The 26,079-nt window shown below is 46.3% G+C and overlaps 1 protein-coding gene across 2 annotated transcripts in view; it reads right to left on the bottom strand.

Annotated features, from left to right (window-relative positions):
• The window catches only part of LOC147698474 (mitochondrial ornithine transporter 1-like), a 192,302-nt gene that overhangs the window by 24,154 nt on the left and 142,069 nt on the right, over positions 1 to 26,079 (bottom strand). For both annotated transcript variants that reach the window (XR_015299340.1, XM_086935054.1), the window contains exon 5: positions 612 to 784. Coding sequence is in view for 1 of the 2 variants with exons in the window: in XM_086935054.1 (XP_086791180.1) it covers positions 612 to 784 (173 nt within the window). In the remaining variant the exon portion in view is untranslated. The remainder of the gene's footprint in view (positions 1 to 611; positions 785 to 26,079) is intronic.

Below are 26,079 nucleotides of genomic sequence, written 5' to 3' on the forward strand. Positions count from 1 at the left end.
TTAATCAGCAAAAAAGTTTACAGAATATTGTCGCAAGACCTTTGGACATTTAGGCCATGGAAATTCACCCCCTGAGTATTACAGAAGAGATGATTAAACATTTTCACTCCACATTAAACATACTGAGAAGTCCATTCATATACTGCAGAGGTAGACTGCCCGTATCTTGTTGTGTCTTACACAGGTTGTTGCTTCTTTAAGTTATTCTGTTTCAGAAAGTTTCAAATATACACCTTATCATCTGTTTAGTCAGCCATCAGCCTTGAATCAACATGTTGGTATTAACTGGCCAATTCCATGTGAATACAGGAGTATTTAAAATAATGATCCATGGCAATCCCTCCAATTGGCCATATTGAACCATTATGTTTGTTCTGAGAAAACCCATAGGATGGGTCTTGCAGAGTATGACAAACTATTTATTTGACCTTTAGAATTGTTAACTTTCTCAATATCAGGAGACGCCATTATATCAGCGTTTTAATTCCAACTGCACTGTCCATTGCCATTGTTAAAAATGGCTTATGCACAATGTATTCTCAGTTAACATGCTGAATTATTTATTTAACTAAGTCAAAAACCGGGTATATTGTATGAGAATATATACTTACCAAGTTCATCTTTAGATTTTCCTTCTGATAAAAAAAACGAGCGACTCAGCTCATATCCTCCAAAGAAGAAGAAATATCCCGGAACCTCTCTGAGTAAAGTGCTCGTAAGTCCTTGGTACAATCCGAAAGGTCCCTCTTTTTGGAGAATGCTCTTCACCACCGACCAAACTGTGCTGACAGAGGATAGACAATTTTCAATGGCCAATATATACTCCTACGCAATCTGACCCCCAACACTTAATACATTTATCTTCATTATTTCATGCTATGCTATATGATAATTGAAGGAACACACACATGCAAGGGATAGTATAATTCTCTCCTGGGATACTGAGTGTGTGCTAGGCACCACTGAGGCTTTTGCTCCATATTTTATATGATGTTGCTCCACTGCAGCCACTAAGTGAAGGCAACATTGCCACCACTGCAAACCATTATCATAATTCTAAAGTATAAGCCAGGTTGGCACCATAGTATATGTTTTGGCACTTGTATTATTTAATTTAATTGTTATGTAGTTTGATACTCAGATAGTATAAAGGCTCATTACTTTCATAACAAACCTCGTGGGCTCTTTATTGGGCAGTTCATAAATGTGACACACCCAACCCACAAACATTTGCAGAAGTTGAGGATTATCAAGCAGTTCAAACCTCCATAACTCCAGTCACTACTGTGCGTATAGGGGTGCGCCGTCCATTCCTATGCTAACATTGTTAAAGCGATTGGAGGGCACCTTATTTGCCTTGGTGTGTCCTCTGCATGGTGGGGTGGCCTTCTCACAAGGCAACGTCAGCGTAGCATAAATAGGTCCTATGTCTAACTCCTATTGTTTTCTTGACACCCATATTCTATTCTGAAAAATTATTATTTTTCTGGGCGACATGGCACTTTTTCCTGTTTCCATTTGTTACTAACAGTGTGCAAGTGCATGGTAAGAAATTTGTTTGCAGAATCTCTGAAATGTAGAGATGAATTTAAGCTGATAACAGACATTAAGAACGATTTGGTAAGTACAAGTGAAAACTTATATAGATAGATAAAAAAGATCGTATTGCCTTCACATTTTAGCATTGCCAGTAAACACAGAATATTACAATATGTACCAATAATTCATTTGCATTCATTTATATTTTCTGCTTGAGAATTTAAAATATGACAAATTAATTATCTACTATATTGGTTTTTGTAAAATAAATACTGTTTTTCTTATATTGTTCCACTTTTAAGTCTTGCCTACAAACAATTGTATATCAGGGACTACATTCACGCACATACATACAGAACAGAAGTGTGTGATTTAGGCCAACCCCGTTCAGCAATTGTTTGCTGGCATTTTTTCAAAGTTGCCATTGACTGGGTGGGGTGTCCTCAAAGTCATGTCATTTCGTGGAAGGTTGGATGAGACTTTAGTCCCTGCAACAACCTCTCCCTATGCTGCATGCCCCCCCAGACTCTTTGCTTCTCCGAACTTAGTTTAAAGCCTCCTGTGTACCCGCTCCCCCCACTGCCACCACATGCTATTTGGCCCAGGCTAACTCATGCTTTAGCTTTGCTTTCGGCTTTGCCAATGCATGTTGAATTGCAATTGCAATTCTACAAACGGTGTCAAAGGTAAAAGACAGGCAAGCCTATACTTGCAGGTCCTTGCAGGCTTTACCTGGAGGGCAGTGGCGGCTCGCAGAGGGTGTGCTGCCGGGCGGTGAGGCGGGCGGTGGAGGGGCAGGGTGGGGGTGTAGTGGACTCGGATATACAACAGAACGGAGTAAAGTAAGTAAATAAATAAATAAAACAATTTACCTTGCGCGCGCTGCATCGCAGAGTTGGTGATGCACCGCGTGCAAGGTAAATTGTTTTATTTATATTAGCTATACCCAAAGGTATAGGAGCGTTTTACAACACTTTGTAAAGAGGAAAACACATATTATAGCAGTAGTGAACAGGAAGCCACAGGGTTCAGTAGAGGAATTTGTGCGTTGTATAACGATAGAGGGAAAGTAACATAGTCTCGTAATAGTGAACACATTAGTTCAAGCCACGCATCCTTCCGATCCGGTGGGAAGGTGGGAAGGAGTCGGGCTAGGTATGAGGTAGAGGTCTTGGTTTTTAAAGTGTCATAGAGGTCTTTGAGCTGCCTTTTGAATTTTAGAAAGGAGAGGATAGTCCTTATATGGACTGGGATGGAGTTCCATATTTTGGGCGCATTTCCAGAGAAGGATCGGGTAGCGTTTTTTTGTTTGCGGGTTTTCGCTGGGATGAGGAATAGAGTATTGGAGCTCCTGAGGCTCCTTGTCTGACCCGCCTTCGTGGGTGTGGAGGCCAGGTAGGCGAATTTCCCCGTATGGAGGGCTTTGTGCCAGAGGCAGGCAGTTTTGAAACTGGCTCGCAATTCAACTGGTAGCCATTTCAACTCTCTGAGTATGGACAAGATAGGGTCATATTTTTTTACTCTGGTGACCATTCTTTCAGCTGCATTAAGAGTTGATCGGAGGGGAGCTAGGTGTGATTTTGCTGTGCCTGTGAAGGTTGCATTCCCGTAGTCTAATCTGGAAAGTTCCAGGGATTGAGTCACTTGTTAGAGGTCGTTGGTTGGGATGAAGGGTTTTATCTTGTTGAGTAGTTTCAGGTTGAGGAAAGCGCTCTTTGCAGTGTTTCTTGATGTGTTTGTCCAGGCTTAGTTTAGGGTCCAGGGTGATTCCAAGCGATTTGACGGAGTCAACCAGGGAGAGATTGTCGTTGAGAGCATCAATTGCTTTTGGCCATTCTGCGACTTGGGGGTTCTCCGTTTTGACGGAAATGAGGAGAGTTTCCATTTTGTCTTGATTCAATTTCAGGTGGTTTAAAGAGAGCCAGTGTTGGACTTCTCTAAGAGTGTCGTTCAGTCTTTGGATGTTTTTAATGGAGGAGATTTCGAAATAAATCTAGGTGTCTTCCGCATAAAGGTCAAAGAGAATGTTGGATCTTTTGAGTGTAGTTCTGAGGGGATCTATGTATATGTTGAAAAGGTGCAGGGATAGGACTGATCCTTGGGGAACGCCTCTGCTGACACAACAGGGTGAAGGTTCGAAAAGAAGTTTTTGATTTTGACCCTTTGAGAGCAATTCTGGAGAAAGGAGCCAAACCAGCGTAAGAGCATCTCTTCAGCCCCAAGCCTTTCTCGGAGTACCTTAATGAGTAGTTGATGATCCACCATATCGAAGGCTGCCGATAGGTTCAAGAGGATGAGTAAGGAGCATTGGTCTGTATCGAGGGACTTGTATATATCGTCTATGCTATTAAGGATCGCTGTCTCTGTGCTGCACCCTTTTCTGAAACCCGATTGGTGGGGTCTGTAGGAGAGTAGGGTCTGCAATCCTATGATCACCCAGATTTTTTTGCTTTTGTTTCACTGGTTTACGACTTTCTCTGGCTGTGGGCCTGCTAATCAGACCCACAGCCTGGCTGTTCTCTTTCTAAATTACGATATGTACCCTAGGTGCATTTACCAATTGGTACTGGGCCACCTTATCAGACCCCTTAACGCAGGGCATAGGTGTACCCAGGGCCGCCAGGGGCTGAAGCATGTATTATGCCACCCCTGGCTGGCCTCCTAAATTTGACACAACTGGCTGCACGACAGCTGGGGCGAAGACGTGTAACCACCCTTCGCTTTAGGTATAGTAGCTCTATATCTAACCATACAATGGACACCCGAGTTCCTATCAGTCACTCCTATGGCAGGCCTTAACGATCCTGAAGGCAGAGTGCGTGGGCTCGTGTGAGCTAGGTTCAGGCCCGAGCCGAGCCCGGTTGCAGCTTGCGGAATCAAGACCCAATAGCTGTTCCATGGTAACGCGTACCATATCGGTAACTCCGGTGTCGCGTTACCCAGGCATGTCGAGTAAGGTGTCATACGAATCGGGGTGCTGCCCTCTCACCAATGCTGGCGACGAGGTTAGCATTCCACCCTTCTAGAGGGACACGACATGTACGTAACTGTGAACCCCGGTTAAAGTTAACTGAAGCCTCAGCTCCACAAAATGGATGCTGCCACCACAGACACGAGTCTGACCTCCTGCTGCTGGGAGTCCTTCCAGCGAGGAGCACTTGGACAAAGGGTTTCCTGTCGAGGGCGCTGTTCGCACCGTCCCAGACAGGGTTTGTGTATTCTGGGTAGGTAGGGCTTTGGCGTGAAGGTGACTGCGGAGTGGCACCCCGGTGCTCACTACGCATCTGCCGGTTAGAACCAGTTCCAGGGGCGACAGCCCTGGCCTGGGGAAAGTCCGGCAGGGGAGAGGGGTGTAACTACCCCCCTTCCTGGTCCCACCCCTAGGGCAGGACCTAGTCATGTACCCACCCCTTTCTTTAGAATAAAGACCGGAGCGGGGACCCTTCCAAATTAGATCATCTTTGATTCAAGAACTACTTTCTACGAAAGGACATTCAAGACTCTTCTCAAGATTTCTCCCTTGTGACTAAGGAGTAGTCACCCTGCATCAGCGGGCACCAACTAAGAACTCTGCGGTTTGCTGTAAGTCCTTCCTCAAGGAATCCGACGGCCCAGCTCGACGAGAACCGGCTTCCCTGGCACCTCTGACCTCTACCCACGTCATCAGCTCAGCTGTGATCTGTGGGTGCGACGAGACCTCGAGGGACCGGCCATCATCAGAACCTGCACGCTCTTAAAACCAGCACGACCATCGAGGTAACTCTCTGGTGAGTGCTCTGGGGTCCGAGAAGCCCCGACCCTGAGCCGCTCCAGCACCGAAGTGCAGTCTCCCAGCATCTCCACGATCTGCGTGGGGCCCTTCTGCTCGCTGCTCAGCACGTTGTCTGGTCACTAGCCGCTGGCTTGTGCCCTTCTGTGACGACATCCGCGAATCATCACTGCTGGTCTGGTTGCTCCAGACTGGCCCTTGCTTCCATCTTTGCGAGAAGCACCCCGGACCCTCCTGGTCCACTCAAGACGCCATCTTAGGCCCACCACGTGGCCCTGAGATCTGCCAAGGCTTGTTGCCCCATCCTGGGCCCAGCGACGCCGACAGCATCATCCTTCGAGGGACAGCTCGCACCTCCACCGTGGTCGCCGACAACGCCTCCTGGTCCGTGAGACTGCAGAGCCTAGCGTCGCCCACTCACCTGGTCGAGGTGACGGCCAACCGGTGCCTTCCTGGTACCTTCTGACTACTGGCTAGTAGTACGAACTTGGTCCCCTCTGCTTTCAGGTTTCATCAATCTCCGATCCAGGCTTGGATCTCTACGAACTATTCAGCACTGGTCGCCGGCCAGCAACTCCTTTTCTTCCGGCTCCTGGCTCGTCAGCGAAGACCCCGACGCCTGTAAGACTTGTGCAGCCGCAGCCCTCGTGGCTAGGTAACTCGGCATTTCGGTGCCTGCATAGCCTCCTTACTCTAGGGTCCTGAGTCCCTCGCTTCCGACTTGCCTTATCGGGTCCGCCCGAGACCTTAATCATTCCGTGTCCTCGGACACTTGTTTTAATTGTGCACTTGAAGTATTTGCTAAAGAGATTTGGTTTGTGCTTAGTACCCTGTCCTCATAAAGAGTACAGGGCTGTTGTGATTCTTAATAAATATATTGTTTATTTTCATAACACTTGTGTGGTGTCCTTTCACTGGGTGTTCAAGGGGTACATGTGTGGTAAACAGCTGGCTTAACGCGCCCTCTCGAGTCTTTAGCCTTAGACTGCTCGTATCCACGCTACTAGGATAGCTGGTCTATAGGTTGACTTACAACCAAACACCATAAGGGTCGTTGGAACGATACATAGCGGTCGCTAGAATAGCGAACGTTGCATATCGGGCCAACTTCTCACATTGGTGAGCAGCGGTTGGGATTTGAGCTTGCTGTTGTTTTACCACACGTATCCTAAGAATATCTTGTTGAAAGATCGCACAAGTACTGTTAGTACATATAACTAAAAGCTTAGAATACTCTGAGTTCTACTGAACCAGCTGTTGTAGCTCCTCAAGGCTTAGCACACCTTGGCTACAACTCTTAGCAAGGGTACAGTAGGTAAACACGTAGTGTAGGTAGGTGCATCACTTACACCACACTAGAAACAGTATGTCGGACAAAGGAGGAAACTCTGAGTCTCCCCTTGTGTCAGTTGACCCTCCACAGGTCATCCCTTCAGGATATACTGTGCTGAGCTTCAAGGAGTTAAGACGACTGTGTCACTCCAGGAAGATTCAGCAGGGGTCTAACCCCACAACGTCCTTTCTGATTGGTCTCTTGGAGACTTATGATGCCAGAAGAGCTGAGAAACTTCGTAGCTCTTCTAATCCAGAAGGAGACATGCCTCCCCTCGAGGGAACCCGAGACGATCCAGACCTCATCCACCTCGCAACTGAGAACGAAGATGTGGAGGAGGATGAGGATGAGGATCTCTCTGGGGATGAGGCAGATAAGGGACAGGTAGAAGTCGTCAGACTAAGCAGGTCCAACTTAAGCAAACATGATAGCGGTACTGGGGGACCCCTGGGGCCACTATCAGGTCAGCTTAACATTGGGAATGGACGAGCCCGATCTCTGTCAAGAGACTCTGGCAGATCCCTTCAAACCAATGGCTCTCACAACTCTTCTCAGAGAGGGATGACGTCCCCTCAGAGGAGAGTGTACGAAGCTAAGGAAAGGGCAGCCAATCTAAGGATTGAAAGGGAAGAACTTGCCCTGGCCAAAGAAAGGCTTGCCTTTGCTAGAGAGCAACAGTTAAGTGGGGTAGTCCCCACTGGTGGCAGCAATGTACCTAGTAATAGGGAAAAGAGTTTCGATACGAAACACCTTGGTAAGATAGTGCCCCCCTTTAAACAAGGGGACGACATCCACAAATCGATTACTGCTTTGGAGAGGGCCTGCACTGTGCAGGGTGTTCCCCAGAGTCAGTGGGCAGCTATCTTGTGGCTCTCCTTTGAAGGAAAAGGAAGAGACAAGCTCCTCACCACAAGGGTGGAGGATGCTAACAATTACCAAATCTTGAAAAATACACTCGTTGAAGGGTTCGGCCTAACCACTGAGCAGTACAGGGTGCTGTTCAGGGATACCCAGAAAACGCAGTCTCAAGATTGGTCTGATTTCGTCGATTGTGCCACTAAGGCTTTTGAGGGCTGGTTGCTGGGCAGTAAGGTTACTGATTATCAAGGATTGTATAATTTGATGATGAGAGAACAAATTTTAAACAATTGTCAGAACCAGTTGTTGCATCAGCATCTTGTCGACTCGGATCTGACCTCTCCCCAAGAATTGGGAAAGAAGGCAGACAGATGGGTTCGTACAAGAGTTAAACAGAACCAGGGCCAGAATCAAGGTGGTCAGAAGAAAGCAGACCAGAAGGGTAAAGATTCTAAAGGGGAACAAAATGACCAGAAGTCTTCGACAGGTCCCCAACAACCCAAAGAGGGTGGGGGTCAGGCTCCCCAAAAGAAGAAAGAAGGCCAATCCAAAAGATGGTGCCAGTACTGTAAAAGTAAATCTCACTGGTTTAGTGAGTGCACCAAGAAAGGAGGAGGGCAGACTCCTGCCACTGCAGCCCCTAAGGCACCTGTGCCCCCTAGTACAGTCAGCAGTGGTAGTGCGCCTCCCAAGGGTTTAGTAGGGTTAACCCTGGGTTCTGAGGGGCGTGACAACTTAGTTGGCACACTCACTCAGGCTGTCCTTGTCAGTACAGGGGACGCGGACGTATCCCCTGACGTAAGCCCCAATACTTTGGGCAAATACCGACAGACGCCTTTCATAAATGGAAAGATGGCTCAGGCCTATAGGGACACTTGTGCCAGCGTCACCATGGTGACGCCTAACTTTGTGGACCCTGGACAGATCATGCCAGGTACAGAATTCCTGGTGACCAATGCAAGCAATGTCACTACCAATCACAGTATGGCAATTGTAGCTTTCTCCTGGGGAGGGGTAACTGGCCAAAAGAAGGTTGTAGTTAGTCCAGACCTCCCAGTGGATTGTTTGTTGGGCAATGATTTGGAGTCGTCACAATGGTCAGAAGTGGAGCACCGGACTCACATGGAAATGTTAGGTTTGCCAGCACATGTGTTCGCTGTGACCAGGTCACAGGTCAGGAAATGCCCCACTGAACAGGTGTTGGATCCTGGAACAATGGACCAGACGCCTCCCAAGAAAAAGAGCAGTAGGGTTAAGGCTGCGCCTTCCCCCTTGCCCCAGGTCGAGGATCAAGTCTCAGAGGAGGCTGACCTACAGGAATTGAGGGAAACTGAGCCTAGGGAATTCGAACTTGATCAAGTTGAATTCTTGGGTTCAGGGGGACCCTCAAGGGAAGACCTGGGGAAGGACCAGTTAGACTGCCCTTCTCTTGAACCCCTCAGACAGCAGGCTGCTGCTGAGGCTGCTGGGAACGCCACAGGTACCCACAAGGTATACTGGGAAGATGGACTCCTGTACACTGAGTCAAGAGACCCCAAGCCTGGCATGACCAGGAGGCTGGTTGTACCCTTGTCTCAGCGTGGTTTCCTACTTACCTTGGCCCACGAGATTCCCTTAGCAGGTCACTTAGGCCAGACGAAAACGTGGGACAGGCTTGTCTCACACTTTCACTGGCCTCACATGAACGAAGATACCAAGGAGTTTTGCCGCTCCTGTGTCACTTGCCAAGCCAGTGGTAAGTCAGGTGGCACGACAAAGGCCCCCCTTATACCAATGCCTGTGGTGGGGGTGCCCTTTGAACGGGTGGGGATCGACATCGTCGGTCCCATGGAACCACCTACAGCCTCAGGGCACAAGTTTATACTGGTGGTAGTGGATCATGCCACCAGGTATCCTGAAGCTATTCCCCTTAGGACCACTACAGCACCTGTTGTGGCAAGAGCCCTAGTTGGAGTATTCTCCAGAGTGGGCTTCCCTAAGGAGGTCGTCTCCGACAGAGGTGCAAACTTTATGTCGAGCTACTTAACTGCTATGTGGAAGGAATGTGGTGTCAACTACAAGTTCACTACACCCTATCATCCACAATGCAATGGGCTTGTTGAGAGATTCAACAGGACCCTTAAAGGGATGATTCACGGACTACCGGAAAAGCTTCGGCGTAGATGGGACGTCCTGATCCCCGGCCTCTTGTTCGCCTACAGAGAAGTCCCGCAGAAGGGGGTTGGCTACAGCCCTTTTGAACTTTTGTACGGGCATCCTGTAAGGGGACCCCTGTGTTTGGTGAAGGAAGGATGGGAGAGACCTCTCAAAAAGCCTGCAGCCAACATAGTGGACTATGTGCTTGGCCTCCGCTCGCGGATGGCTGAATACATGGAAAAGGCATCTGAAAACCTTAAGGCCAGCCAAGAACTCCAAAAAGCTTGGCATGACCAAAAGGCTGTCTTGACTGTTTACCAGCCCGGACAGAAGGTGTGGGTGTTGGAGCCGGTGGCCCCAGCAGCACTCAAGGACAAATGGTTCGGGCCCTACACCATCCTGGAGAAAAAGGGAGAGGTCACCTACCTGGTCGACCTGGGAACTCCCCGGAGCCCCCACAGGGTGCTTCATGTCAACAGGCTAAAAGCATATGTCGACAGGAAGGACATGAGTTTGCTCATGGCCCTAGATGAGGGACAGGAAGAGGAGAGTGACCCTCTCCCCGACCTGCTCACTCAGAATCCTGACGATGGCTCGGTAGATGGTGTTGTCTTTTGTGGCAGCCTCTCCGAACATCAACAGAGCGACTGTAAACAGGTTCTTCAGTCGTTCAGACATATGTTTTCTCTAACACCCAGTCAGACCGATTGGTGCACCCATGAGGTTGACACTGGTGACAGCTTGCCCGTCAAGAGTAAAATCTACAGGCAGCCTGATCACGTTAGAGACTGCATCAAGAGTGAAGTGCAGAAAATGTTGGAGCTGGGAGTCATTGAACCCTCGGATAGCCCTTGGGCTAGTCCCGTAGTTCTAGTGCCGAAACCTCACACCCAGGGTGGTAAGAGAGAGATGAGGTTTTGCGTAGACTACAGGGGTCTCAATGCAGTCACTAAGACTGACGCCCACCCAATACCAAGGGCAGACGAGCTTATCGATAGATTGGCTTCGGCCAACTACTTAAGTACGTTTGACCTGACAGCTGGGTATTGGCAAATCAGGTTAGCTGAGGACGCCAAGCCTAAAACCGCATTTTCAACCCCTGGTGGGCATTATCAGTTCGTGGTGATGCCCTTTGGTCTGAAAAATGCACCTGCCACCTTCCAACGGTTGGTGAATCAAGTCCTTACTGGGCTGGATGACTTCTGTGCGGCGTATCTTGACGATATTGCTGTCTTTAGCTCCACCTGGGAGGATATCCTGGTCCACCTGCGGAAGACGTTAGAGGCACTGCAAGCAGCAGGTCTCACTATCAAGGCCACCAAGTGCCAGATAGGGCAGACACAGGTTGTATACCTGGGCCACCTTGTAGGTGGGGGGTCAGGTTCAGCCACTGGAGAGCAAGATACAGTCAATCAGGGACTGGGCTCCTCCAACCACCCAGACTCAGGTTCGAGCTTTCTTGGGCCTGACTGGTTACTATAGGAAGTTTGTCAGGAACTATGGTTCAATTGTGACACCATTAAACGAACTGACAAGTAAGAAAATGCCAAAAAAAGTTCAGTGGACAGCGAGCTGTCAAAAAGCATTCGATGACCTAAAGCAGGCCATGTGCACGGCGCCTATCCTCAAGAGTCCGGACTACTCCAAACCATTCATTGTCCAAACAGATGCTTCTGAGTTGGGTGTGGGAGCTGTTCTTTCTCAACTGAATTTTGATGGTCAAGACCAGCCCATTGCTTTTATAAGCAGAAGGCTGACCCCTAGAGAGAAGAATTGGTCAGCTATTGAGAGGGAGGCCTTTGCTGTGGTTTGGGCCCTGAAGAAGCTGAGGCCATACTTGTTTGGCACTCACTTCAAGATTCAGACCGACCATAAGCCCCTCTTGTGGCTAAATCAGATGAAGGGTGAAAACCCCAAACTGCTTAGGTGGTCCATTTCCCTACAGGGGATGGACTTTACAGTGGAACATAGACCTGGTACTGATCATGGCAATGCCGATGGGCTCTCCAGATATTTCCACTTAGAACAAGAAGACTCACCTGGTCAAGGATAGCTTATTGTTCCGACGTTTGGGGGGGGGTCATGTAGGAGAGTAGGGTCTGCAATCCTATGATCACCCAGATTTTTTGCTTTTGTTTCACTGGTTTACGACTTTCTCTGGCTGTGGGCCTGCTAATCAGACCCACAGCCTGGCTGTTCTCTTTCTAAATTACGATATGTACCCTAGGTGCATTTACCAATTGGTACTGGGCCACCTTATCAGACCCCGTAACGCAGGGCATAGGTGTACCCAGGGCCGCCAGGGGCTGAAGCATGTATTATGCCACCCCTGGCTGGCCTCCTAAATTTGACACAACTGGCTGCACGACAGCTGGGGCGAAGACGTGTAACCACCCTTCGCTTTAGGTATAGTAGCTCTATATCTAACCATACAATGGACACCCGAGTTCCTATCAGTCACTCCTATGGCAGGCCTTAACGATCCTGAAGGCAGAGTGCGTGGGCTCGTGTGAGCTAGGTTCAGGCCCGAGCCGAGCCCGGTTGCAGCTTGCGGAATCAAGACCCAATAGCTGTTCCATGGTAACGCGTACCATATCGGTAACTCCGGTGTCGCGTTACCCAGGCATGTCGAGTAAGGTGTCATACGAATCAGGGTGCTGCCCTCTCACCAATGCTGGCGACGAGGTTAGCATTCCACCCTTCTAGAGGGACACGACATGTACGTAACTGTGAACCCCGGTTAAAGTTAACTGAAGCCTCAGCTCCACAAAATGGATGCTGCCACCACAGACACGAGTCTGACCTCCTGCTGCTGGGAGTCCTTCCAGCGAGGAGCACTTGGACAAAGGGTTTCCTGTCGAGGGCGCTGTTCGCACCGTCCCAGACAGGGTTTGTGTATTCTGGGTAGGTAGGGCTTTGGCGTGAAGGTGACTGCGGAGTGGCACCCCGGTGCTCACTACGCATCTGCCGGTTAGAACCAGTTCCAGGGGCGACAGCCCTGGCCTGGGGAAAGTCCGGCAGGGGAGAGGGGTGTAACTACCCCCCTTCCTGGTCCCACCCCTAGGGCAGGACCTAGTCATGTACCCACCCCTTTCTTTAGAATAAAGACCGGAGCGGGGACCCTTCCAAATTAGATCATCTTTGATTCAAGAACTACTTTCTACGAAAGGACATTCAAGACTCTTCTCAAGATTTCTCCCTTGTGACTAAGGAGTAGTCACCCTGCATCAGCGGGCACCAACTAAGAACTCTGCGGTTTGCTGTAAGTCCTTCCTCAAGGAATCCGACGGCCCAGCTCGACGAGAACTGGCTTCCCTGGCACCTCTGACCTCTACCCACGTCATCAGCTCAGCTGTGATCTGTGGGTGCGACGAGACCTCGAGGGACCGGCCATCATCAGAACCTGCACGCTCTTAAAACCAGCACGACCATCGAGGTAACTCTCTGGTGAGTGCTCTGGGGTCCGAGAAGCCCCGACCCTGAGCCGCTCCAGCACCGAAGTGCAGTCTCCCAGCATCTCCACGATCTGCGTGGGGCCCTTCTGCTCGCTGCTCAGCACGTTGTCTGGTCACTAGCCGCTGGCTTGTGCCCTTCTGTGACGACATCCGCGAATCATCACTGCTGGTCTGGTTGCTCCAGACTTGCCCTTGCTTCCATCTTTGCGAGAAGCACCCCGGACCCTCCTGGTCCACTCAAGACGCCATCTTAGGCCCACCACGTGGCCCTGAGATCTGCCAAGGCTTGTTGCCCCATCCTGGGCCCAGCGACGCCGACAGCATCATCCTTCGAGGGACAGCTCGCACCTCCACCGTGGTCGCCGACAACGCCTCCTGGTCCGTGAGACTGCAGAGCCTAGCGTCGCCCACTCACCTGGTCGAGGTGACGGCCAACCGGTGCCTTCCTGGTACCTTCTGACTACTGGCTAGTAGTACGAACTTGGTCCCCTCTGCTTTCAGGTTTCATCAATCTCCGATCCAGGCTTGGATCTCTACGAACTATTCAGCACTGGTCGCCGGCCAGCAACTCCTTTTCTTCCGGCTCCTGGCTCGTCAGCGAAGACCCCGACGCCTGTAAGACTTGTGCAGCCGCAGCCCTCGTGGCTAGGTAACTCGGCATTTCGGTGCCTGCATAGCCTCCTTACTCTAGGGTCCTGAGTCCCTCGCTTCCGACTTGCCTTATCGGGTCCGCCCGAGACCTTAATCATTCCGTGTCCTCGGACACTTGTTTTAATTGTGCACTTGAAGTATTTGCTAAAGAGATTTGGTTTGTGCTTAGTACCCTGTCCTCATAAAGAGTACAGGGCTGTTGTGATTCTTAATAAATATATTGTTTATTTTCATAACACTTGTGTGGTGTCCTTTCACTGGGTGTTCAAGGGGTACATGTGTGGTAAACAGCTGGCTTAACGCGCCCTCTCGAGTCTTTAGCCTTAGACTGCTCGTATCCACGCTACTAGGATAGCTGGTCTATAGGTTGACTTACAACCAAACACCATAAGGGTCGTTGGAACGATACATAGCGGTCGCTAGAATAGCGAACGTTGCATATCGGGCCAACTTCTCACAGGGTCCAGGAGGTTGATGTTGTCCATGTGTTGAGTCAATTGAAGGAGAACACACTTTTCCATTGTTTTAGCCAGGAGAGGGAGATTGGAGACAGGTCTGTAGTTGTTCAAATCCTTGGTGTCCAAGCCGGTTTTTTTCAGCAGAGGAGTGACTTGGCCAACTTTGAGGCAATCCGGAATGACTCCAGAGCTCAGTAAGCTGTTTATGATCCTGGTCCAGAGCGGTACTACAGAGAATTTTAGCTTCTTCGCCAGTTGGGCAGGAATAGGGTCCAAGGTGTGTGAGGAGGGTTTAGAGGTGGAGATCAGTTTGACTATCTCTATTTCTGATACAGGGTTGAATGATTTCCACTGATGATTTCCTCTGCTCTTGGGGCGGGCTCCTATAGACAAGGTTTCGGGTGATGACCAAGGAGAGCTCAATCTTGGAGATTTTGTCATTGAAGGAGTTGGCAAAGTTCTCGCACAGGGCATTAGAGGCCTGTGTTGAGGATAAGGGGGGCTTGGAAGTTTGTTGCCTGATGAGGGTGAAGAGATCTTTGGGTCTGTTGTTAGCGTTTTCAAGGGCGTTGCGAAAGAAGGACTTTTTTCACGATTGATGTGGATTTCGTACTTCTTGCGTTTTGCTTTGAGTTGGTCCAGAGTCTTTCTGCTGCTCTGAATTGTCTCCTTTCGGTGTTTATGTCAGTGTTGAACCAGGATCTGGAGGGAGTAGTCCTGGCTCTTTTTTGTTTTAAGGGGGATAATTGGTTCAGAATGGTGATCATAGTGCAGTTATAGTGAGAGGTGAGTTCTGTAGTAGATAGGTTGCCAGAGGAGATGGGGAGGAGAGAGCTTATCCTTTCTTTCAAAATGTCCATGAGAATCTGCTTTAGATTTGTGGCCCAGTGGGGGTGTTCCTGATTAGGGGATTGGCATAGGATCGATTGGTTGATATGGAATAGGATGATGTGATGGTCAGTCCAGTCGACGGGCATGATGCAGTCCATCATGACTGTGTCAGGATGGGCAATGATGGCATCCAGGATTGATCTTTTGTTGTGGGTTACCTCTCAGCAGTGTTGGGTGAGGTTGTTGTTATGTAGGAGTTCTTTCAGGTTAGGAATCAGCAGGTAGTTTTCCTTGTTCCAGTGAAGGTTGAGGTCTCCTAAAATTAGGTTACTGGAGTCCCGGAGTGCGCAGTTAGATATCAGATCAGATAGATGTTCTCCAAATGAAATCTAGGGCAATAAATATTTATGGCAAAGGTATGCAGCACAGGACGCCACAGCAAGTCACCTTGCTGTGTGACAGAATAAAGACAGGAATGCATTTAAAAGAATATGGTGCATTCCTGTCTTTTTCTCTGCATTGGCGCCATTTTCGTTGCCTAGCGTCAACGCAGGCACCCTTGCACCGAGGTGCTTGCACTGAAAAGAGGATATTTTTTATGCAGGAAGGGGGACCTTCCTGCAATCCCCTGAGGCATTTTCCTCTTTCTCCGTGTGCCTCAGAATGCAGCACACATAGACATGAGGAAGTAACGTGGAGAAATAAAGATATTTCGCCTTGTTAATCCCCACCAGGGAAGGTGTAGCATTTTGGGGCGTTCCCAGGTCTACCGCTTTTGGTAAAACTGGGAATGCATCAGAATTCATGGCTGTTGCGTGGAAACCACGCAACACCCATTGAAGGCCAGAGTAACGCAACACAGTGGTTTGCACTGCGTTACTCCAGTTTTATCAAGCAACTCAGGGCCACGCAAGGTGGCCTTGCGTGACTCGATAAATTGCATTTTGGGCTCGCGTCGCCATGCTCCATGTTGCATGGTGCAATCATGACGCAACCTCATACATCAATATGCCCCCTAAAATCGAGCTGCGCTCTACATTCTCTACAGTTGTCAAAAATGCCTTGTTGCAATCTGCAAATGCTAGAATTTGTAGTATCAGTCTTTTTCAGAATATGGCCAAGAGGCGAGTAAATAACTACTAGTGCCAGCCTATTGGCTTGATTCTTATTGGCCGCATTAGAAGTTGTATTATCATCAGTGGAAAGTGATTCTTTTCTTGGGACGTTTACTGGCTAAAACTGATTTCTCATTTGAGTAAACACTGCCTCCAACAGGTCATATTAAGTACAACAGATTGTGGATTATAAAGTAACATTTTCCACCTTCTTGAGTCGTTTTATCAACTGTATTGCTTCAACTACTGTTAGCATGTTCGTGATGTTTTCACTTATTGGTAGGGATGTTTTGGCTAATAGGTGAATCTATTTTAATTTATAACAGAACAATGAAACTAATAACTGAAACTGCACATTTATGTACCGTCCTCTAAATTCTCCAAACATCTGTTTGATATAAACTTCAGATAGTTTGCGTCTTATAAATGTGATAACTGATGGGTCATTGAATGCATGGCTTTGTGTTAGTTTTATATTCAATATCTTTTTGTAATAAATATTTTTAAACATCCTAATGCAGCAAGAGGAGTTATTATTTCTGAATTTTAGTCAGCGAAATGAAACATTGAAGAATGAGAACACCCCAAGATAGTTGTATACTCAGGACTCCTGGCATGAAGGGCGCTGTATGACGCGGGCTGAGGAGCCACGACATGTTCCTACAGGATGAACAAGGACCTGGGCATCAGGGTGTAGCATGTATTACTGATAGGTAAAATAAACCAAACTATCACTTTATGGATAATTCCAAATGAAAAGGAGATGTAAACTAACCTAAGGTTCATTTCTCCGCTGTTTTATTCTGCATCAGTCAAGACATTTGCATGTTTCTAAGAAATCTGGATTCTCTAAATACCTAAAGGGAGAGTGTTGTAACTTACCCCTTGGTTCCTTCCTCCCCCCCCCCCCCCCCCCCGGTTCCCCCCTTGCCTTCTCCACACTTGGAATGCCCCGTGCTGTCACTTTAGGACAGCAACAGACGGTTCGTGGTTATGACGATCCTGCCAAGCTGGGAGCACCTATGTGTATTAGAACTGAATAAATGTTCTTGAACCTTATAATGTGTGGACATCATTTACTACAGAGAGCTTTCCTCAGTAAAGGAGGAATCACTGAACCCGTCCCTTTAGTCAAACAGGTAAATCCAAAATGTAGTAGCTTGCAGATGTCATAGTGGCCAAAGCTGTAAAGAGATGCATTGCTAAAATGAACATTTGTACTTTTCATGCACATGATGAAGCTATAACTTGGAATACCCATATACCAGGTTCCAGATCAGAGTGATCCCACCAAGAGCTGGAGTAAGTTGTATATTAGTTCATCCCGGTCTAGCATAACAAATAGATGATTTTTATTTGTTGATCTACACAAGTAATTTAATGTACTCCATGGTTGAGGTGGTGATCTATGAAATTCTAAGAAATATATATGTTGGCTTTACGTTCTACCAAGGCATAGATTTGAAGACTATTGTTTTTCTTATAGTGCTCTGAGTGAAAATTAGGATAAGAATAGTATTAGAGCTACACTATATGAACTAACGGTGCACAGTCAAAATATCGATTCCCTGATATCGACCTACAATAATATCGAGTTGTAAATATCGAAGGTGAAGAATATCGAGGTCAAGGATATCGTTGGACAGAATATCAACCCTAAGGTAAGTAATATCGAATTTTTTTATATCGATGTAATATCGAAGTTAATAATATCGATATCAATTATATCGATGTCACTATTTTCGATGTTACTAATTTCGATATTTGTTTGTTGTTATGTATTTTATTATGTATTTTATATGTATGTGTTATATGATTTTGTTAAGTAGTTTATTTGTTTTAAATTATATGTGTACTATTTATTATATATAAAAAATGTTATTTTTAATTTAATTTTATGTTTTAGTACTGGAGCGGGTTGTGGGTTTATAGGGGAATAGGGTGGGAAGTAATTTAATTGTAATTAGGTAAATATTTATTTTTGATTTGTATTGATACATATTTTATTTTTAATTAATTAATAATTGGTAATTAATTATTTTAATTTGTAATTAATTTCATTAATTGGTAATTGAGGTTTGTAATTTGTAATTACATTTTTTAATTGGTAATAAAATTTTTTAGCTGGGTATTAAGGTTTGTAATTGGTAATTACATTTTTTAATTGGCAAATCATTTTTTTAATTGGTAATTAAGGTTTGTAATTGGTAATTACATTTTTAATTGGCAATCAACTTTTTTAATTGGTAATTAAGGTTTGTCATTGGTAATTACAATTTTTAATCGGTATTTAATTTTTTTAATTGGTAATTAACTTTTTGTAATTGGTAAATAATAATTTTTATTGTTAATTAATGTTTATTAATTGGAAATTTATTTGCTTAATTGGTAAATAATTTTTAATAAAACATATTTTTATTCAAAAATAAATGTACTGTTTACCATTTTTTAATTGTTAATCAATTTTTCATGATTATTATGTTTTTTGTTTAGAAAAATAGTTTAGTGTTCAATATTATTTGGTTATTTATATTTATTAATTAATATTTATTGGTATTTATTGTTCATTTATTGTTAAATAATTATTTAATTGTAATTATGTTTTTAGTCATTAACAATGGGGATTAGCAAATGATGTAGTTATTTAAAAAATAAACATTTTAATTATTATTTTATTTAGAACAATTATTTATAAGTTTGTTATATTTAATTTCTACACTATCCAACGCTTTCCCTACTGTTGCACTCTCTGGAGTGGGAATAGTAATTTTTACCCCTATGATATCCAACGCTTTCCCTACTGTTGCACTCTCTGGACTGGGAATAGTAATTTTTACCCCTGCGCTATCCAACGCTTTCCCTACTGTTGCACTCTCTGGAGTGGGAATAGTAATTTTTACCCCTACGCTTTCCCTACTGTTGCACTCTCTGGAGGGGGAATAGTAATTTTTACTCCTACGCTATCCAACGCTTTCCCTACTGTTGCACTCTCTGGAGTGGGAATAGTAATTTTTACTCCTACGCTATCCAATGTTTTCCCTACTGTTGCACTCTCTGGAGTGGGAATAGTAATTTTTACCCCTACGCAATCCAACGCTTTCCCTACTGTTGGACTCTCTGGAGTGGGAATAGTAATTTTTACTCCTATGCTATCCAACGCTTTCCCTACTGTTGCACTATCTGGAGTGGGAATAGTAATTTTTACTCCTACGCTATCCAATGTTTTCCTACTGTTGCACTCTCTGGAGTGGGAATAGTTATTGTTACCCCTACGCTATCCAACGCTTTCACTACTGTTGGAATCTCTGGAGTGGGAATAGTAATTTTTACCCCTACGCTATCCAACACTTTCTTTACTGTTGCACTCTCTGGAGTGGGAATAATAATTTTTACCCCTATGCTAGCCAACGCTTTCCCTACTGTTGCACTCTCTGGAGTGGGAATAGTAATTTTTACCTCTACGCTATCCAACGCTTTCCCTACTGTTGTATTCTCTGGAGTAGGAATAGTAATTTTTACCCCTAGGCTATCCAACCCTTTCCGTACTGTTGCATTCTCTGGAGTGGGAATAGTAATTTTTACCCCTACGCTATCCAACGCTTTCCCTACTGTTGCACTGTTTGGAGTTGGAATATTAATTTTTACCCCTACGCTATCCAACGCTTTCCCTAATGTTGCACTCTCTGGATTGGGAATAGTAATTTGTATCTCTACGCTATCCAACGTTTTCCCTACTGTTGCACTCTCTGGAGTTGGAATAGTAATTTTTACCTCTACGCTAACCAATGCTTTCCCTACTGTTACACTTTTTGGAGTTGGAATAGTAATTTTTACCCTTAGGCTATCCAAAGTTTTATATTTTTTACTTTTTATTTAGGTTTTTGTTTTATGTTTGTAAATGTATTTGTAATTTATAATATTTTTTATTAATTTATAAATTAGTAAAATAATTATTACAACTTATTGTTAAGTACATATATATTATATATTTTCTGTATATATTTAATTAATGTATTATTATTACATATGTATTATTTATTAATTTTAAACATTATTAGATATTTTTAACTATGTTGATTGTATTTACTTGTGTTATATACTTTATTTTAGATTTATATTTTTAAAGAAAAAAACGATATTTTTAACATCGATATTTTTTACATCTGTATTATATTTTCGATATTTTTGTACTTACCATGTTGTAGATAGGATGTCGATATTCTTGCCTTCGATATTTTTGCATCGATATTCCTATAGGTCGATATTTTGTAGGTCGATATTTTGTCAGTGATCCGAACTAACAGAAGAACATTTGCTATGATTATGGTCTTACTCAAGTAGATCGCAAATTCTGAGGCGCAATTGCAAAAACATTTTAAGAATTTACTTCTGATGTTGTCTCTTGGAGATGGTGTGATATAACTCTGAGAGAGTAGACTTTTTTCTCTCTGTCAAATTTCACACAGCCTAGGATTTATCATATATGTGTATGTAAACAGTCATCCCAGAATTCATTCTGAGACAGAATGTATTCTAATTTGAAATCACACTCTAGTCATTACAGATTTAGATCTTATTCTTTTTCAGAAACAAGCTGACAGATGGTTGTTCAACTACGCCCTTCTAATTGACCCAGTCTTTATAAACTCATTCTCTATTTTTGTTGAGAATGCTTTTGATTTCAATAGTACTCAATTCAGGTTGTCTGGATCTTTTTTATTGTTACAAGCTTTTATTAACATAACATTGAAAATAATGCAGCACATTACAAATGTAATACTTTTACGTATGTGAAAGATGCAGAGTATATCCAAAACTATTATAGTTTTATGGCTGGGATGGATTTAAAACAACAGCTTGTGGTTCCAAAATACATTTTGTGTCCAATGGAAAAAAAAGGTTTCTAAAGGATTCTAAACTTGTTTTAGATAACATTAAGGAACTAGAACATCAACTTTATTTTTCATTGTCTATGGTTTCTTTAGACAAACTGGATAAAACAAAATCATAGTTTAATATGATTTCCACAAACACTGCTTCAACATATTTACTTTACGTTGTTTGAGATATGGCAGCGGGCCATTAAAGATGGTATTCCAATTAAATAATGAGCAAGATATGTAAAGGGATTTGCAGTTTTATAAAAAAATTACAGGCCTCTGATACTCACCCCACAGACAACAAAATGTTATCTACTTTCAATAAATTCTGAAACCCTTCAAATTTACACAGGATCTTAAGACAATGGAAAAGGACATTACTCTTAATTAAATAATTAATGCATTCAATTATTAAAAAGAAGCAAAGCACCTGGTCCTAACATTCTTTATGTGAATTTTTGTTGATCACTTTTCTAACATTTTACTTACCAGACATTTAGAATTGTTTACTTTTTTCTCTTCTTCCAAAGCAGCACACAGTTTTTGTTAAGAAGCTTTGATTTGCCTTATTCATAAAAATGAAAACTTCCAAAGTTATGTAAAGAATTCTACACCCATCTGTAGGAATCTGGCTCTGTATATACCATATCAAAAAGGGATATAGTGTGTACAGAGTCCAGTAAGTCCCCAAAGGTTAAAGTAGATAGTACCTTACTCTCAATTTAATGGTAGCTGGGCTGAGCAGTTATGCTTATCAGAGGGTAGTGTGAATGCATTTTTTGTACATACTCATACAAGGCAGGAGCACACACTCAATGACTAACTCCTGGCCATTGTTTATATAAATATTACTCTGGTTACATTTATTTTAGGAACCAAGTGGAACTCAGTTACAAGCAAGTAAACATTTCAGTTATGCAATACTTAAAACATGTAGTCGGCAAATGTTTGTAAGAGCAGTAGTATTATGTTACAGTTGTATTGTAAATGCTTTGCAGTATTTAGAAATATTTTGTAATCTCTCACAATCAACATTTAGTTGCAATACAGTAAAAGCCAATAGAATGCAATACCATCCTAAGGAAGGAAAGACGGGTAAGTAACTTACAGGTAAGAACCTGACTTTCAGATTCAGTCTCTGGGTTGTAGAGCCAACATAGGGGCAAGGGACAGAAAGACATCAAGAGTGCGACTTTAGTGGTACAGGGGTCGCTGGGTGCAGAGGTCAAATGAGGGGTTGGGTGCTCAAAGCAGGTAAATTGTGACAGGGGGTGCTCTACGTTGCGGATAAGAACCCACGGTTTGAGGGCATGGGCCCTGGGTTCAAAGAACTACACAAAGGGGGCCACAAGTTGCTCCAGCGGCACACAGGCAGCTAGGTGCAGGGTGCATACAGGCGTCGGACTCCCAATGGAAATCCCAATAGAAGTCAACGGGTTTCGTTAGTTGGGGAAAAGACTGTAGGCTTGGACCAGATGACTGGCTGAAGGGAACCAACGACTGGAGAGGTAAATACTGGAGAGGTAAATTGGATAGTTACTGGACACAAGGCCACTGTCGTTCCACACCCCAGGGCCTGGGGGCTGCGGGTGCAGGGGTGTCTTTCAGCGTCAGGTTTCTTTCACAAGATCCAGTCAGGGGGACCCTTCAAGATGGGGCTGCAGGCATCGAGGAGAACTTCAGGAGAGGTTGAGCAATGCTGGATTCAAGGTCAGGATCGTCAGGGGGAACTCGCTGGACAGTTGGGCCACTTGGACTCGGTCCGTGGCTGTCGGGCGCAGAGTGGTAATCAATCAGTGAATTTGTAAAGCGCGCTACTCACCCGCTAGGGTCTCAAGGCGCTGGGAGGAGGGGGAGGCACTACTGCTTGAACAGCCAGGTCTTGAGTTGTTTCCTGAAGGAGAGATTGTCCTGGGTCAGCCGAAGGTGGGTGGGGAGGGAGTTCAATATCTTGGCTGCCAGGTAGGAGAAGGATCTTCCTCCGGCGGTGGTTCTGCAGATTTGTGGGACGGTGGCGAGGGCGAGGCTGGCTGATCGGAGCTGGCGGGTGGATGTGTAGAATGTGAGGCGGCTGTTGAGGTATTTGGGGCCAATGTTGTGGAGAGCCTTGTGTGCGTGGGAGAGGAGTCTGAACGTGATCCTCTTGCTGACGGGGAGCCAGTGCAGGTCTCGTAAGTAGGCAGAGATGTGGCCGTGACGGGGGATATCCAGGATGAGTCGTGCAGAAGCGTTCTGTATGCGCTGGAGTCTTTTCTGGAGTTTGGCTGTGTGTCCCGCGTAGAGGGTGTTTCCGTATTCCAGTCGGCTGGTGACGAGGGCCTGGGTGACCGTCTTCCTGGTTTCGGTGGGGATCCATTGGAAGATCTTTTGGAGCATGCGCAGGGTGTTGAAACAGGATGACGAGATGGCGTTGACTTGTTTGGTCATCGTGAGGGAGGAGTCCAGGATGAAGCCCAGGTTGCATGCATGGTCCATTGGCTTGGGGGCGGAGCCCAGGGCCGGGGGCCACCAGGGGTCATCCCAGCAGAGGGGGAAGGTCCCAGGATGAGGACTTCCGTCTTGTCTGAGTTCAGTTTCAGACGGCTGAGACTCATCCATTCCGCGACGTCTTTCATTCCTTCCTGGAGGCTGGCTCTGGCGGTGGTGGGGTCGTTGGTGAGGGAGAGTATCAGCTGGGTGTCGTCAGCGTAGGAGATGATGTTGAGGTTGTGTTGGCGTGCGATGGCTGGAAGGGGGCTCATGTAGACATTGAAGAGGGTGGGGCTGAGCGAGGATCTTTGCGGAGTGCCGCAGATGACTTCCGTGGCCGCGGATCGGAACAGCGGGAGGCGGACTCTCTGGGTTCTTCCGGCGAGGAACGAGATGATCCACTCCAAGGCCGTTCCTTGGATTCCGGTGTCGCTGAGGCGCTGTATCAGGGTGCGGTGGCATACGGTGTCGAAGGCTACAGAGAGGTCTAGGAGGATGAGGGCAGCTGTTTCCCCGTTGTCGAGCAGGGACCTGATGTCATTGGTGCCTGCGATGAGGGCGGTCTCTGTGCTGTGGTTTGCACGGAAACCGGACTGCGAGGGGTCGAGGGATCCGTTTGTCTCAAGGAAGGCGGAGAGTTGTTTGTTGACGGTCTTGCTGATGACTTTGGCAGGAAAAGGCAGGAGTGAGATGGGGCGGAAGTGCTTGAGGTCCGTGGGGTCTGCGGGGGTTTCTTCAGGAGGGCGCTGAGCTCAGCATGTTTCCAGCTCTCAGGGAAGGTGGCAGATGCGAAGGAGCAGTTAATGATGTCCCGGAGATGGGGTGCGATGATGGAGTCTGCTTTGTTGAAGATGTGGTGTGGACAGGGGTCGGTTGGGGAGCAGGAGCGGATGATGTTCATCATGCGGGTGGTGTCTTCGGTGCTGACCGGGGTCCAGGTGCAGAGGGTGGTGGTGGGGGGTGCTGGTTCGGTGGATGGGTGCATGGTCTGTGGGCCGAAGCTGTAGTGTATGTTGTCGATCTTGCGGTGAAAGAACGAGGCGAGTGAGTCGCAGAGGTCTTGCGAGGGTGTGATGTCGTTGTTGCAGGCGCTGGGGTTGGAGAGCTCTTTAACAATGCTGAAGAGTTCCTTGCTGTTGTGGGTGTTGTTGTCCAGTCGTTCTTTGAATGTAGTCCTTTTGGTGGTGCGAATCAGCTGGTGGTGTTCGCGGGTGGCGTTCTTGAGGGCTGTCATGTTTTTTGTTGTCTGGTCGTTGCACCAGGCTTTCTCGAGGGTGCGGCAGGTTTTCTTGGAGTTTTTGAGGTTGTTGGTGAACCACGGGGCTTTCTTGCTGCCGGGTCTGCTGGGAGGGTTCTTCAGTGGTGCGAGGTCATTGGCGCAGTTGTGTGAGGTTGCGGGCTGCTTCGTTGGGGTCCGTCGTGTTGGTGGGAGGGTTCTGGCTGAGGGAGGTGGTGAGCTGGTCGGCGACGATCTTACTCCAGCTTCTGCTGGGAACCTGTTGCGGGTGGTGGTGGTGGGTCGTGGTTCTCCTGAAGGTGAAGTGGACGCAGCTGTGATCTGTCCAGTGTAGTCCAGTGGAGTGGCTGAAGGAGATGTGCTTGCTGGAGAAGATTGTGTCAAGCGGGTGGCCGGCGTAGTGGGTGGGGTGTTCACCACATGCTTGAGTCCGAGGTTGGCGAGGTTGTCCAGCAGGGCGGCGGTGTTGCTGTCGTTGTTGTTCTCCAGGTGGAAGTTGAGGTCCCCTAGGAGGATGTAGAGTGTAGAGTGCAGAGTGGTAGGGACTCGCAATTCTGGAAGACACGTGAGTCCCTGTTGGAGGTTGTTTTTGCTGGACAATTCTGGTGTCTACAGGAGTCTTTTTTGAAGGAAGCTCAGGTCTCTGGAGTTTCTCGAGAGTTGCTGGCCATGAGACATGTTGGTTTCTTTGAGCAGGGTTGCTGAAGGAGTAGTCACACTGGCAGGGCTGGGGATGAGTCAGTTGTCATCTTCTTCACTGCTACTGCACAGCTCTTTTCTCCATCTTTGTAGGTCATTGAAACTGAGGAACATGGTATAGGGGAGCCCTTAAATACTAATTTTGAGGGTGTTACTGGAGTTGGAGGGCGGTAGACAATGACTATTGTCCCCCAGGGTGACTACACCCTTTAGGTGCCCCCTACTTTGGGGAGAGGGACGCATCGCTATTCCTATTGGTCTCAATTCTCTAAACCAAGATGGGAAATTCTGAAAAGAGGGGTTAACCTCAGTTGCTGGCCACCCTAGAGGTGTGCCAAGCCGAAGTGGACACTCCTAAGCTGTTTCCTAATTTTCCAGCCTGTCCTGTCACCAAAAAATGGGGCTATAAAATGGGGGCGGGCATCTCTACTAGTTGGAGCTGCCGCCAAAATCAGCATAACACAAGGTGAGAGCCTTTGAGGCTTACTGGCAAGTGCTGCTGTTCCTGCAAGTGGGAGGAGTGAAGTACCTCTACCCAGAGCAGGCTTTGTTTCTGACCTCCAAGAGCACAAAGGCTCTCACCCAATGAAGTCAGAAACATGTCTGGTGCTGGATGGCTGGCAGAGACCAGTCAGCCAATACACTAAAC

The sequence above is a fragment of the Lissotriton vulgaris genome, chromosome 8 (genome assembly GCF_964263255.1).
Source record: "Lissotriton vulgaris chromosome 8, aLisVul1.2, whole genome shotgun sequence".
Lineage (NCBI taxonomy): Eukaryota > Metazoa > Chordata > Amphibia > Caudata > Salamandridae > Lissotriton > Lissotriton vulgaris.